The sequence below is a fragment of the Phascolarctos cinereus genome, unplaced genomic scaffold, assembly GCF_003287225.1.
Source record: "Phascolarctos cinereus isolate Bilbo 61053 unplaced genomic scaffold, phaCin_HiC Scaffold_167;HRSCAF=740, whole genome shotgun sequence".
Lineage (NCBI taxonomy): Eukaryota > Metazoa > Chordata > Mammalia > Diprotodontia > Phascolarctidae > Phascolarctos > Phascolarctos cinereus.
In genome coordinates this window covers 18,974-35,080 of record NW_027555477.1, presented here as the reverse complement: position 1 = coordinate 35,080, position 16,107 = coordinate 18,974, and the positions used below count along the sequence as shown (strand labels likewise).

Here is a 16,107-nt window from a genome sequence, read left to right as displayed (position 1 = left end):
TATGTAAAACATTGGAAAACCTTAAAGAATTATAAAAATGGCAGGTTTCATCATTATTATTTCTGAAAATTCTGATCTCAGATTACCTGACTCTACTTTGTACCCTGTCTCTTGCTCATGTCCTCCTAAATTTGGACAACCTAACTTTGCCATTTGCCCAATTTCTTCTTAGTGACTTGAAGTATGCTTGTCAGATGCTTGCTATTTTATGCAACTATGAAAGTCCCTGGCAGTCTCAAGTATACGGGGAAAAAAACCTTTTAAATGCAATTGTATAAAGATAATTAGAACTATAATGTTAGAACTTACATTGGGCGACAGCTGATTTTGGCATGCTCGTAAACTGTCCGTCGAGATTTATCTCGGCAAGAGACATCAACATCATATTGAAGAAGAAGACTCACTATGCCTACTGGTTCACCAATGGCAGCATGCATGATGGGTGTCCTATAATAACAAAGAAACAATTTACATTTAAGAATTTAAAAAGTCATATCTAATCAGATTTTTTTATGTTTCAACAAGAGAATATCTCATATTCTTTAGAGTGAATATCCATGTGGAGCATGCTTAGTGATGGATATGAGTACTTTTATTGCTTATGTGAAGCAGGAAAAATGCAATTAAAAGCAGAAGAAAAGAAAGAAAGAATTTTTTTTGTCCCCTTAGAGTTTTTATGGGGATTGTCAAATTTAAGGCTTCATAATAGACAAGTAGACAGTTTGTCAAAGCCTTGTGTGTGCAACAGTTAAGGACTTTCTCCTGGGATCCTACACAGTTTTCATAAGGAGAAAACCAGAATTAAACCAAAAATTTGATCTCCAGTATCAAGATCCAAGAGAAGCATAAACAGGGAAAAAGAGAAAACGTAAGGGAATCAGTAGAGCTAAACTGTTTACATCCCTACATGGTAAGATAATACTTTGATTCTTAAAAATCATGTCAATAATAGTACAGCTAGAAGGAACATACATAGACAGAATTATGAATATAAGGTGAATTTGAGGGAATAACATGAAAATAATTAAGCTATGACAAAGAGGAGTATACTGAGTGCAGAAGGAAGGGAGAGATTGAATGTGTTAAATTTGAGAAGATAAGAGGGTGCCCGATGGCCATTGATTGAACCTTACTGTCATCAATATTGGCACAAAGAAGGAATAATATAGACAATCATTTGAATATAGAAATCTATGTTACCGAACAGGGAAGTAGGAGGGGAGAATATGAATTAAGGTAGGAGGAGGGTATGGGAGAACTGACAGAAGGGAGGGCAGATCAGGGGAGGTGTTCAACAGAAGCAAAACACTGGTGAAGAGGTAAAGGGTGAAAGGAGAGAGAGGACAAACAAGAAGAAAAATAGGATGGAGGGAAATTCTCAGTTAATAATCATATTCATGAATGTAATTGGCATGAACTCTCAAAAATGGAAGCAGGTAGGAGAATGGATTCAGAATACTAAATATGGACGTAGGAGAATGATTAAAAACCAGAATACTACAATATGTCATTTGCAAGAAACACATTTGAAACAGAGAAATACACACAGAGCAGAGGTATGAGATTGGAGCATAATACATTATGCTTCAGCTTAAGTGTAAAAGCAGGAGTAGCCATCCTGATCTCAGAAATATTAAAAGCAAAAATAGATCTAATTACAACAGATAAGGAAGGAAACTACATCTTGCTAAAAGATACCATAGACTATGAAGCAATATCAATTCTAAACATATATGTACCAAGTGGTATAGCATCCAAATTCTTAAAAGAGAAGTTAAATGAGTTAGAGAAAGAGATAGACAGCAAAGTTATGCTAGTGGCGGACCTCCACTGCTTCCTCTTAGAACTCAATAAATCCAACCAAAAAATAAACACTCAAGAAACTAAAGAGGTAAATAGATTATTAGAATAGTTAGATATGACAGAGCTCTGGAGAAAACGGAATGGGAACAGAAAGGAATATACCTTTTTCTTGACAGCATATGTTACCTAAGCAAAAAAACTGACCATGTATTATGGCATAAAAACTTCAAAACCAAAAGTAGAAAGGCAGAAATATCACATGTATTCTTTTTAGATTATAATGCAATTAAAGCCACTTTCACCAAAGGGTGCGAGAAAGACAGATTAAATGTTAATTGGAAACAAAATAATCTAATCCTAAACAATAAGCAGGTCAAAGAATAAATCATAGAAACAATCAGTAATTTCATTAAAGAGAATGACAACCATGAGACACCATACTGAAATGGATGTGATACAGCCAGAGCAGTGCTTAGGGGAGAAATTATTTCTCTAAATTTTTACTTCAACAAAACATAAAAAAGATGGGATCAATTAATTGCTTTCCCAACTAAAATAAATAAACAAAAGAAAAGGAAACTAGAAAAAATGAATAAAAAATCCCCAACTGAACCAAATGCCAAATTCTGAAAATCAAAGGTGAGGTAGTAAGATTAAAAGCAAAAAACAAAAACAAAAACTACTGAGCTAACAAATAAATCTGGAAGCAAGCTTTATGAAAAAAGAAGAAGACAGATAAGCTATTGATTAATTTGATTGAAAAAAAAAAGAAAGAAAGAAGAAAAACAAACTACCAGTATCAAAAATGAAAAGGGTGAAATCATCATCAAGGAAGAAGAAATTAAAGCAATCATTAGGAAATACTTTGCCCAATTATGTGTCAATAAATCTGACAATCTGAGCTAAATCAATGAATATTTTTGAAAATATAAATTACCCAGATTAATAGATCAGGAAACAGAATGCCTAAATAAATCCATCTTAGAAAAAGATACTGAACCAGCCATTAATGAATTCAGTATGAAAAAATCCCCAAGGGCCAGAGTGGTTCACAAGTGAAGTCAATCAAACACTCAGAGAACAATGAATTACTATATGTAAAATATTTGGAAAAATAAGTGGAGTCATAATAAACTCCTTTTATGACAAAAAAATGTGGTACAGATATCTAAAACGTGAAGAGCTAAAAGAGAAAAAGAAAATTGTAGATCAATTTCTCTAGTGAATATCCATGCAAACATTTTGAGCAAAATACTAGGAAGGCAATTGCGACAACTTAGCACAAGGATTATATACTACGACCAGGTGGGATTTGTACCAGGAATGCAGGGTTGGTGCAGTATTAGGAAAACTATAAGCACAACTGACCATATCCATAAAAAACCAACAGATATCATATGAATATCTAAACAAAAGCTGAAAAAGCTTTTGACAAATTACAGTTCAGATTCCTATTAAAAACAATGGAGAGCATAGGAATATAGGGAGCATTCCTTAAAATGATAAGCAGTATCTATCCAAAACCTTCAACAAGCATCATCTATAATAGAGATAAGCTAGAAGCCCTGCCAATAAGATCAAGGTGAAGGAAGAATGCCCATTACCACCACTACTGTTCAATAGTGTACTAGAATTGCTGGCTATAGCAATAAGAGAAGAAAAAGAAATTGAAGGAAATAGAATAGGCAATAGGGAAACAAATTTATCGCTCTTTGCAACTGATATGAGAGTATACTTAGAGAATCCTAGAAAATCAACTGAAAAAGTACATGAAATAATTAACAACTTCAGCAAAATTGCAGGATATAAGATAAATCCAAGTAAATCATCAGGAATTCTTTTTTATGACCAACAAAGCTCAGCAGCAAGAAATAGAAAGAGAAATTCCATTCAAAATAACTGTAAACAATACAAAATACTTGGGAGTCTACCTACCAAGACAAACCCAGGAACTGTATGAACACAATCACAAAATGCTTTTCATACAAATGAAGTCAAATCTGAACAATGGGAAAAATATCAATTGCTCATGGGTAGGCAAAGCCAACATAATAAAAAAAATCACAAGTCTGCCTGAAACCAATTTATTTATTCAGTGCTAATAAAACTGCCAAGAAGAGTATTTGACAGAACTAAAAAAAAAATCACCAAAAATTCATCTGGAAGAAAAAAAGGTCAAAATATGAAGGGAATTAATGAAAAAAAAAGTACAAAGAAAGGTGGCCTAGCAATACCAGATATATAGCAGTAATCATCAAAACTAATCTTGTATGTAAGAAATACAGTGGTGGATCAATGGAATAGATTAGGTACAAAAGACAATAGTTAATGACCACAGGAACCTAGTATTTGATAAACGCAAAGACCCCAGCTTATGGCAAAAGAGTTCACTATTTCACAAAAACTGATCAGAAAACTCAAAAACAATAAGAAATAAACCAACATCTCACATTGTATCCCAAGATAAGGTCAAAATGGGTGCATGATTTAGACATAAAGGATGACACCAAAAGCAAATTAGAAGAGCGAGGAATCAAGGAATGTGACCTGTCAGATCTATGGGTAAGGGAAGAAGTTATGACCAAATAAGAGATAGAGAGCATTATGAAATGTAAGATAGACTACTTTGATTATATTCAAATAAAAAGCTTTTGTACCAATAAAACGAAGAGTAGAAGGAAAGCAGAAAGCTGGGAAACAATCTTTATAGCAAGCGTCTCTGAAAAAGATCTCATTTCTCAAATATATACAGAACTAAGTCGAATTTGTAAGAATATAAATCATTCCCCATAATAAACAGTCAAATGATAGGAACAGGCAGTTTTTAGATGAAGAAATCAACGTGATCCACAGGCATATGAAGAAGTCCTCTAAATCACTTTGGATTAGAGAAATGCAAATTAAAACAACTCTGAGGTGCCACCTCACAATTATCAGATTGGCTGATATGACAAAAAATGAAAATGATCAATGTTTGAGAGGATGTGGAGAACTGGGGACAGTGACACACTGTTGGTAGAGTGTGAACTGATAAAACCATTCTGGAAAGCAATTAGGAACTATGCCCAAAGGGCAACCAATCTGTGTACACTCTTTGATCCAGTAATACCACTATTAGTTCTGTATCCCAAAGAGATTATAAAAAACAGAAAAGGACCTACATGTCCAAAAATACTTATAACAACCCTATTAATGGTGGCAAAATATTTGGAATTGAGGGGATGCCCATTACTGAATAAGCTGCTGTGTATGAATATAATGGAATACTATTGTGAGCAGGCAGATTTCAGAAAAACGTGGAAAGACTCGTATTCACTGATCTAAGTGAAATGCATAGAACCAGGAAAACATTGTACACAGTTAGCAGGAACACTATGTGATGATCAACTGTGAATGACTCAGCTCGTCTCAGCAGCACAATGATGTGAAATAAGTCAGATCACGAAGAGCTCATGAAGGAAAAAGCTATTCACATCCAGATAAAGAGCTGACGGACTCTGGATGCAGATGGAAGCATAGTTTCTCCTTTACTTTGTTCTTTTTCAAGTTTTTGTCTTTTTGATCTGTTTTCTTCTTTCACAACTATGACTAATATGGAAATATATTGTACATGATAGCACATGTATGATCCATATCAAACTGCTTGCCAGTTTCAGAAGAAGGGAGGGGAGCGAGGGAGGGAGAAAAATTTGGAATTCAAAATTTTGTAAAAATAAAATGCTAACAATTGTCTTGACATGTAAGTGTGGGGAAATACTATTAAAAAAATTAACATTCAGAAGTGAAGGCTCAAAAAGATACCACACACATCTTTTGAAATATCTGCTCAATGAAAAATCTAAAAATCTAATCTATTACTTTTTAATATTCATATATTTTTATTTCCTTAGGAAGCAATCTTTCCCAAATGTTCCCATGTTGGTGTTAATGAAAATAGAAATAATGGTAGTTCTGTTCTATTTCATATCTATGCATTGTCACTCTTCAAATTTCATAAACAAATGCTCTCAGGATGATCTGATTTAGGCTTCATGTCAAACAACCTACAGGTTTATCTTCTCTTCAACTGCTTTTCATTATTTTGGAAAGCAATACTGGTCTTCATCTTCTATCCTCTTCCTCTTCATTTCATTTTGTTTTATTTTATTTTATTTACAAATTATGTTTTAGTGTAAGCTTGAGTTCATCTTAGCCATAATAGCTCTCTTTTTGGCAGAGATTATGTCTCCCAGCTGATGCCGTTTCTGGGCTCTTTTGGCCTTCTCTTTGAGGCAACTCCTTTGCATTAAACTTTTGAGAAATTTCATATGTCCACTGCCTAGCATAGCTTAGCATATATAGTGCTCGAATGTGTTAAATTTGGAGAAGATAAGAGGGTGCCCGATGGCCATTGATTGAACCTTACTGTCATCAATATTGGCACAAAGAAGGAATAATATAGACAATCCAGCTTGTTAACTGGATAATAGCTATGTCCATTTCTCATCTGGGGGAGTTGATAGCATGCTTAATCACAAGAGGAAACAGCTGCTATGACTACTGTCTGCTTTTCATCTTTATCCTTTTTTCTCATTTATATTAATTTTGACCTTTATTCTGGACAGTCGATGATCTGAATGAATATAGACAACTAATTCCAAAATTATTCCAACAATTGTAATCAGTCCTATTTGTGTGTTAGGATAATGTCAGGTCCTTGTCTTTTTGTTTTGTTTTGTTTTGTTTTTCAATTTTGGTGATATCAAACAAGTTTCTCACATGCTAATGTTAAAATCATACAAGGCTCAATGACCCATGCCACACAAAGGGATAACTTGGTTCAATGAGTAAGTATCAGCATTAAGCTAGATGTAAATTGTGAGGCATATGCTCACCTAAGGTGTTTCCCAGTGTTACATAGGATGTCCTGGACAGGATCCAAATAGAACAGAGATTGTATATGATGGCAAAGATTTACAAATGCTCCTATTTGTGGATGACATTGTGCTGATTGTATCAAGCCCTGGAACAAAAAGCTCCTTGATGAAATCCAAACTTAGTCAAAATGTATTGGTCTAAGAATCCACCCTGAAAAAGTGAATGAAAAGTAAATATTTCCTAGATTACGTAGAGTTGAAAGGACAGCCCCATCTACTTGGTCAATCTATATCTTTGTAGAGGTGTTTATATGTGTCCTAATACACACGCACACTGCTTGAATGGGTATTGAAGAACAGCAGTGCACTGGGCTCATAATTATTGGGAAAAGGAGATTCAACTGAATTTCATTTGAGAAACTATACAGCACTTACAATGACTCCATTGCCACAAAAGTTCATTGTATAAACACCAATATTCTCTCAAGAATGCTATGTGGCCACAGTGATTTTTTAAAAATCCAAAAACCAAAAATAATCTCAGAAGGATCAAAACTGTAGATAATCTCAAAGGCCATGGAAATATGCATGGTGAGTATAAGGAGTTTCAGGCAATAATGACTTTGATGTAGGAAGTGGTATGACAGACATTCTCAAAGACATGGATAAACAAAAAAAAAAAAGAGGATGACCTAATCTTGTATTAAAAATAAAAGCCAGAAAGAATTTTCACTGCACTGTTCCTCATGTATTAAAAGAACCAGGAGAAAGCTTCAGTGTGTTTCCTGGATCCTCTATAGTGGATTTATGGAATGACAATGATGAAAATCATGTAGGATAAGAAGGCATGGAAAGATTAAAATATGTACCAGTCGCACAAGTTTCCACAATGATAAGATCATGGGTTCATCAGAGTATGTCATCGTATTATTCTTGTATTGGTTTGTATTTCTCAATGTGCATATTCTTAAGGAAAAATCAAAAAAAGGAAGAGGAGAAAACACACACTACAATTCTCATGGGTGACATGAAGATTATTTCATAAAGAGAATCACCTGAAACACCAGAGTACAAAACTTCTTTGGGATAATCTTAACTAACTTAAAATCAAATAAATAAAACTGCAAATAGTAATCACCAATTAACCAAGATTGGCAGGCCTACATGAACTGCTTTCTCTGTTGCAGTCAAGAATAATAGTTTTTCTTCTCATACTGGATGTTTTTGGACATTTTTCACCCTTTCACAATGATAACCAGTTTTGATTATTGTTGTTCCATGTGTTCCATGGTTTAAGTTGTTCTTATTATTCTAGAAACTTTTCTCTCTTTATTTTATTTCAAGCAGTAATTACTGTACCTTTTAGTGTTATCCGTGGCATTCACATTTGCTCCATTTTTTAAGAAAAAATCTACCATAGCCAGATTATTTTCTCTAATTGCAACCACAAGCGGTGTATAGCCTTCCTGCAAAATCATGTTAAAGATATTGTTACAATATGTAAAAATTCTATATGTATACATCAATTCAGCTTAAGGCATTTTGTGAACATCCTGTGAACTTGCTAACAATTTGTTAAGTAGGTATGGTACGACGGAATTTTGGAGCAAGAAGACCAATCCTGCTTCTGTTAGTTAATTCCTGTGTGATCATAAGCAAATTATTTCACTTCCTTAGTTTCCTCATATGTAAAATGACAGAATGAAACCAGAGAGCTACAAATTTGTGATTTAGTATATAGAGACCCAGGATTTATAGGAGACTGTTCCATATTATTTCCTTTCTTGCTATCTTTGTGTCATGAGAACTTATTGTCTGCATGCAGCCAACCTTATTTCCTCAGTACTTTGCCAAGCTAAAGCTATACCATGGTCAATTTTACATTTGCCTACTTCTCTTTACCTACTGCCCTTGAGTGTGTATAAGCAGCCTCAAAACTTAAGAAAATCTTGCCTCAAGGTGATTAAACCTGGAAGAAAGTCATTTTCATTGGCATATTCCCTCTCTTCTCAGCCCTCCTAAAGTATGCTTTATGTTTTTTTTTCTCTCTCAACTGGCAGTGACTAAGAGTTAAACCTTTTCCTAAAAATCAGGAGTTATTCAGTAACTATAGAAAGGAAAGGGTATATAGTCTTTAGGAAACAGGAAAAAAAACACATACACTTAAGAATTTATTCTTGCAAAAATTCTGTGTCTGTATATTTTTATACTTAGTAGGAACACATTTTTAAAAAGATTTTAAAAAAACTTATGGCATTTCTACATGACAAATTAACATTGTGTTATCATATGTAAAGGTGTATTGTCAGAAAAAGCATTGTAGGCAAATATTTGGTGGAACCACTGTGTCCTGGGGAGCAGACCTAATGTATCATGCAATCAAAATTCTGGAGAGACAGCTGGGGTGGAATGGGTAGAGAGCAGCCTCGAAGTCAGTAAGACCTAGATTCAAAGCCTGCCACTCACCCACATATACTAGCTGGGTGACCCTGAGGAGTCACTTAACATTTCAGTACCCTAGGACACTGCATAAAGACAGGGTTTCTTAAGTTTTGTTGTATCATGGATTCCTTTCCCGAATAACATTTTTAAATGCGTAAATATATAGAATGTGAAGGAGGCCAATTACATGAAGACAACTATTAAGTCATTGTTGCTTTTTTAAAGATAATGTATCTTGTGTAACAATCCCTAGTCTAAGATTAAATTGTAGAGCAGGCCCTAGTCTAAACCAGTAGAGGGAGTTTCCTCATTAGGAAGTCCAACGTGAGTAAAATCTCCTCCCTTGTTTGCCCACCCCTCCTCCTCCACCTCCACACTATTAGAAAATTCCAAAGGCCAATGGACGTTGACTACAGAATTATTTTAAGTTATTTTCATTAAAGAAATGCTTCCATGAATATATGAATTACAAAATATGTGAATTGGACACCACCTGATTGCACATTTTAACTCACAAAATAGTTTATTATACAAAAGGTGGGTTTCTACCTTGTTTTTTCCCTCAATGTCCATGTTGTGTTTCAGCAGCTTTGCTGCTATAGCTGTGTTCTGTCCAAAGGCAGCATAGTGAAGTGCCGTGTTGTTGTCGGTGTCCACAAGATTGAGGTCCGCACCATGTTCGAGCAGGGTAGTAGCACACTCCTCATGTTGACACCGTACTGCCTGTCAATATAGTACAGAGAAAGAGACAATTAATGCTCTGAGATAAAAATTTAATATACTAAAACATCATTAATGTTATTTAAATAAGTTAGTAAACCATATTTTCTTTTTAAAAAATGTTTAATTTTATTAATTTATTTTGATTTATCAACAATCATTTCCATATACTTTAGAGTTGAAAATATTTCTTCCCCTTCCTCCTCCCCATCCTCCCCAAGACAGCACACAATCTGATATAAGCTTTACGTTTACATTCCTATTAAACATATTTTCACATTAGTGAAGTTGTAAGTAAAAATTAAAACCAATAGGAGGAACCATCAGAAAGCCGAAACAAAACTCAACAGAAGGTAAAAATGAGTGATAGCGATTCGACTTCCATAGTTCTTTCTTTGGACGTGGACAGCATTTTCCATCCCGAGGCCTCTGGAGATGTCTCAGGTCCTTGCAATGCTGAGAAGGATTCAGTATAACAATATTAGTCATCGCATAACGTGGCTGTTATTGTGTACAAAGTCCTCTTGGTTCTCCTTACTTCACTCAGCATCAGACCACATAAGTCTTTCCAGGTTTTTCTGAAGCCTGCCTGTTCATCATTTCTTATAGCACAATAGTATTCCATTACATTCATATACCACAACTTGCTCAGCCATTCCCCAATTGAAGGGCATCCTCTTAATTTCCAATTCTTTGCCACCACAAAAAGAGCTGTTCTGAATATTTTTGTACACGTGGGTCCTTTTCCCATTTGTTTGATCTCTTTGGGATATAGCCCTAGAAGTGCTAGTGCTGGATCAAAGGGTATGCACATTTTTGTAGCATAGTTCCAAACTGTTCTCCAAAATGGTTGGATCATTTCACAACTACCCCAACAATGTATTAGTGTTCCAATTTTCCCACATCTCCTGCAACATTTATCATTTTCCTGTTTTGTCATGTTGGTCAATCTGATAGGTGTGATGTGGTACCTCAGAGTTGTTTTGATTTGTAAATCATATTTTCTTAAGCAGAGAGAAATCAAAAAGCATTTCATTGACCAGCATGATTAACTAGTACATACCTTCATCAAAGGTGTTAGATTATCATTGTCCAGCAGGTTTAGATCGCAGTTCTCTCTACTAAGAGAGCTACAACATCTGGATATCCATTAGCACAGGCCAGGTGTAGAGGTGTCCTACGGAAAGGAGAGAGCTATGTGACTGCTTGATAATGTATTACAACAATCACAATTTTGCACTTATTAGTTAGTGTGATTTCTAACTAAAATGCATTATTCTTATGCCTAGACTCTAAATCACTGCCAAAATGAATATAAATGGATACTACTGTCACCCAAAGAAATATAAAATATGCATTAGCTCTTTTTGCTCGATATGATGGACAAAATTGCCAGGGGTAAAAACAAAAACAAAAACAGATTAAAAATTCACTACATATTGACATGGGAACTCTGCTCAGTTTCTGACCTCAGTTGGTTCACCTCCCTTTAGGAAATTGATGGCCTCTCGTACTTTGGGATTCACCATATTGATGCCAGCCTCAATGCAGACATCATTCTGGCATAGCCCACCAGCTGCAAACTCATGAGTTCAAGAGATCTGCCAGCCTCAGTCACACTGGTAGCTGGGATTACCGGTGTGCATCACCCTGCTTGGCTGTTAAGTGTAATAATAACTTCTTTCCACTAAGAGCATCCATAATTACAAAACATTTAGTAAAGCAGCTGCCTCAGAAAAACATTTACATCTTTGCATATTGTGTATTTGTACAAGCACGTGTGCAAATGTGTGTGCATTCTCCACTAAAATCTTACTGCCACGTGACATTGGACAGTGGAAGTGAATCTGTGCTGCTAAAGGCCATCCCAGCAGGGTGCAAGTTTTGGTAGTTCTACCATGATGGCAAGGTTTTGAAGTAAGAGCCTGGTACGTCGCCGCCTTATAATCTGCCAATTGTGTCTTGCCAAGCCTCAGCCTTGAATCACTGCTGCCTTCTACTGTCTTTCTTCCTATACACTTGCTACTCAATAAAGGTGGAGAAAATCATACAACTGTGTTTACTAGATCTACTATAAATTTATGTTACATAATCTCAACTGGGCTCTCACTGCTGCAAGGCAATCACTTTATATTCTAGCTCCATGGTAAATTCCCTATGCCACTCACCAGAGCAGCTTTGCAACCTTTTAATCCCTCCTCAAACCTCCCTTGGTTCACTATGTACCTTCTCAACTAAAAATCTTGCCTCATATTTTACAGAAAAAACTGAGGCCATTACCTGAGTCCTCCCTGTTCCCCTCCTTCTCATCAACGTACAAATGCCTTCTGCCACTATGTCCTTCTTCAGCCACCTCATAGGAAGAGGTGGCCCTTCTCCTTGCCACTGAGAATGCTTCTACATGTAGAAGTGATACCATTCTATCTTATCTCCTCTAATGGGTTATGCCCTCTATCATTCCTATTCTTATTTATCTTCAATCTTTCCCTGCCTACTAATTACTTCCCTGATAGCCTACATACATTCCCATATCCTCTCCCTCATTCTCAAGAAACCATCACTTGATCAATCTGTCCCCACTCTCATCCCACATCTCTCTTGCCATTTGTGGTTAGATGTGAGGAGAAGGCCTTTGACAACAGCTGTCTCCACTTCTTCTCCTGTCATTTTCTTTTAACACTCTACAGTCTGGCTTCCAAACTCTTCAAAGATACTAATGCTCTCTTAATTGCCAAATCTAATGGTCTTTTCTCAATTCTCATCCTTCTCCTCTCTGAAGCCTTTCAAACTAGACCACTCTTCTCCTTGATATTCTCTTCTCTCTAGGTTTTGTAACACTACTCTTTCTTGGTTCTCCTCCTAAGTATCCCATCCTCTCCTCCTTAGTCTCCCTTTCTGATTACCTCCTAGAATGCAAGGACATTCCCCGCTCCCCAAGTTCTTCGTATCTATTGCAGTTAGTTGGGTGCCTGATACATATAGCAGATGCTTAATAAAAGCAGAAATTAATTTTCTGCCTTGGCATTTTTACACTTCACATATCGTGGCCATGTTTCCCCACATGGGCAGGCAACTAGAATGGACAGGAGTGCTGGGCGTGGAGTCAGGAAGACTTATCTTCCTGAGTTCATGACTGGCCTCAGATACCCATGTGACCCCGGGCATGTCACTTAACCCTGTTTGCCTGTTTCCTTATCATAAAAGGAGCCGGAGAAAGAAAAGGCAAACCATTCTAGTATCTTTGCTAAGAAAATCCCTCAAACACAGTCATGGGTAGTCACACACAACTGAAACGACTCAAAAACTACATTTCACTAGAGAGAGAGTAGTATTTTCCCAAGTTGCCATTGAGAAAATATAAGTTGGTTGGACCCTGGCTCAAAGTAAAATGAAGGAGTTTCCCGTTCATTAAAATTGAACAGGCAGGAAGGTGAGGTGACACCACCTTTCCGGACTTACTATCCAATGTCCAGGAGGGAAAGCCTGACCGTGATGGGAGGTGCTGTCCTGTCCCAGCTGCTGAGGGGAACAGCTTTTCCAAGGGTGAGCAAAGACACACAGACACACAAGGCTGCCGGGGGGAAGGCTTCACTTCTCTCCCCTCTTCCCACTCCCTCTTACCGATTCATTTTATCTCGATCGTTCACACCTGACTTCCTCAGCAGCAGCTGGTGCTGCACCTTCGCCACATCCCCAGTGGAGGCAGCTTTGTGGATCTTCTCCAGGTCCTTGGCCCTAATCAGGTATCCTGAATTAGGATCGGATTCTTGGACCCCGCTGTCCCTCCTCCTGAGGGCGGAGGTTGGAAGTGGATTCACTGTTCGCTTTCTGCGGAAACTGAAAATCTTTTTCATTTTCGCTACTGAACTTCAGAGCCGGTAGGGAGAAATAGGGAGGGGTTTTCTCTTGGCCTTTCAGCCTGCCCGGGGACCTCGCCTCCGCTACAGAGAACTGCAGTGGCCGGAGACTGGAGGTTAAGAGATTCCAGAGCGCGCAACAGTTATAGAAGATTCAAACCTAGTGACAGTTGTAGCCCTGGCAACGCCTCGAGGCAGACAATTCCGCATACATTTATCAGATCCTCCTGTGTCATGCATGGGCCCAATGGAAAAGGCATGCACAGGTGAGTGCTCAGGTGCTGCTTCCATTAGCTCTCAGTGGGAGGGGCCCAAAGCTCTAGATCTGAAAGTGGCTGAGCTCCAGGCTGCTTCGGGCGCTCCAGCTTCTTTCCTCTCTCCGCTGAAAAGGGATGCACAGCAAAGTAGCGGGGATAAGGACGAGGTGTGGCCTAATGGGAAGCGTGCTGGATCTGGATTCAGAGGATTCGGGTTCGAATCCTGGAACCCACTCTGTTACTTGCCTTTGCGAAGATGGAAAAAGTCCTTTTTCTCTCTGAGCCTCAGTTTCTTCTTCTGTCAAATGAAGACGTTGTACTAGATGACCTCCCAAGTGTCTTCCAGCCCTTCATGACTCTGTGAAGCCCAGACTGAAACAAGTGTCATGGGGGTCTGCTCGGTGCCCTGGGACAAATACAGTCTAGGTTCTTCTTTCTTCTGATTATCCCTTCCCCTTTCTTGCTTCCAGGAGGAGGGAGAATGATTTGTATGGGACAGGGAGCCTGGTCCAGGGAGGGTGGAGTTGGCATTAGCCAGGAAGCCCTGGGTTCAAGCCCAGCCTCTGCAGAATTACAATTGCCATATGGATGCTGTTATTAAGGGTGGGAAGGAAGGGGTTACAACAGTTCACTGAAAAAACAAAAGATATGTCAGTTTTCGTTGATCATAAGTTGCTAAAAAAATTAAACATCCTTAGGCTATAGTAATAGAATAATAATGTTTAAATCCAAAGGATGATTCCATTTGACTCTGGCTGAAGAAACGCAGTCCAGCCTGTTGTGTTTAATTATGGATGCTACATATTAGCAGGTGATGAAGTACTTGTGCTCGGACCCCAGTCCTTGGAACATATCTCTCCCCAGCCCAAAGGCCCTATCTCTGGCAGTAATTCATGCGTAGACCCCAGTGAGGCAAACTATCTTTTCCTGTTACAAGAACAAGCTGACCTCTGTAGAATTTTCCTTGTATGAACAAGACTATCTTGTACCAGCAGACCTACCATATACAATCCAGAGGTCAAGCTATAGACGTCAATTCCCAACTCCCCAGGCTATCTTATTATAGATGTAGAGGTGTACAGGTAGAGATTCTTTAGAAGGTCTCCTCCCAGGCCACGCCAATAGCGAACGACACCTGTGCCAAAAGGTACAGAAAGTGTATGTTCACCACCTAATTAGCAAACTTGGCACACCACTCACTGAACTTTTCCTATATAAGCTTTAGCATCACTCCTGTTAAGTTGTGAGTTCCCTAAGAAGCTCTGCCTGCCACAATAGTGGTACAATAAACTTTTTGTCCCTGGACTGGAAGACTACTTGAGTTTGTGAATTCTTTACAGATGACTCTGCCCTGAACCAAGTTATTTTGTGGTCCCTGCACCCCTAAAACACATCAGAGGGAGATTGATAAATTCAGAGAGAAGAGATATGGATGAACTAAGAATGATTAAGATAGAGGAGACCACTGGAAGGCATGTCTATTTTCAAATATGTCAAGGGCCATTGTGAAGACCAGGGAGGCTCCAAAACAGATTGCTAAGACCAGTGATGAAAGCAGCCTGTTTTTGGCTGGTATAAGGAAAAATAAACTTTATAGCAATGGAATGGACTGCTTTTGAGACAATTTCCCTCAAGTAGAAGTTGTCTGACCGCAGTGCTCAAACAATTCTTACATTGATTGTAAGGCTGGACGGCACGATTTTTAAGGTCCCTTCCAACAAAGATATTTGGATTCTCCATATATCATTGATAATGATACTGTTGCAGGATGACACTAGAATAGATCATCAAAGTTGGTTTTGTTTTTAAGGGACATATAATGTAGAGTAGAAGCTAGAAGATTTTTGTTCATTGAAATTAATTCAACCCTCAAGGCATAAAGAAATATCTGCAAAGGGGAATAGAACAGGTTATTCTCAAAGTAGCCTTGTTGTCCCCCCACTTTTGCTTCTCTGCTGCTTTCTATTCATGACATGAATTCCTCTTCTCCTTCTCCATCTTCTCCTTCTCCATCTTCTTCAGCTTCTAAAGCTCCTCGTCCTCCTCGTCCTCCTCCTTGTCCTCCTCCTCCTCCTCCTCCTCCTCCTCCTCCTTCTTCTTCTTCTTCTTGTTCTTCTTCTTCTTCTTCTTCTTCTTCTTGTTCTTCTGCTTCTTCTTCTTCTTGTTCTTCTT

At 37.8% G+C, this 16,107-nt stretch overlaps 1 protein-coding gene across 1 annotated transcript; it reads right to left on the bottom strand.

Moving 5' to 3' along the window:
• Positions 1 to 276: 276 nt before the first annotated feature.
• On the bottom strand, positions 277 to 14,629 carry LOC110204251 (uncharacterized). Its single transcript, XM_020980513.2, is given in 6 exon segments — positions 277 to 447; positions 8,019 to 8,125; positions 9,651 to 9,824; positions 10,885 to 10,937; positions 10,940 to 10,998; positions 13,443 to 14,629. Coding segments are annotated over 6 exon segments (768 nt in total). The 5' UTR covers positions 13,676 to 14,629; the 3' UTR covers positions 277 to 305.
• Positions 14,630 to 16,107: the final 1,478 nt, after the last annotated feature.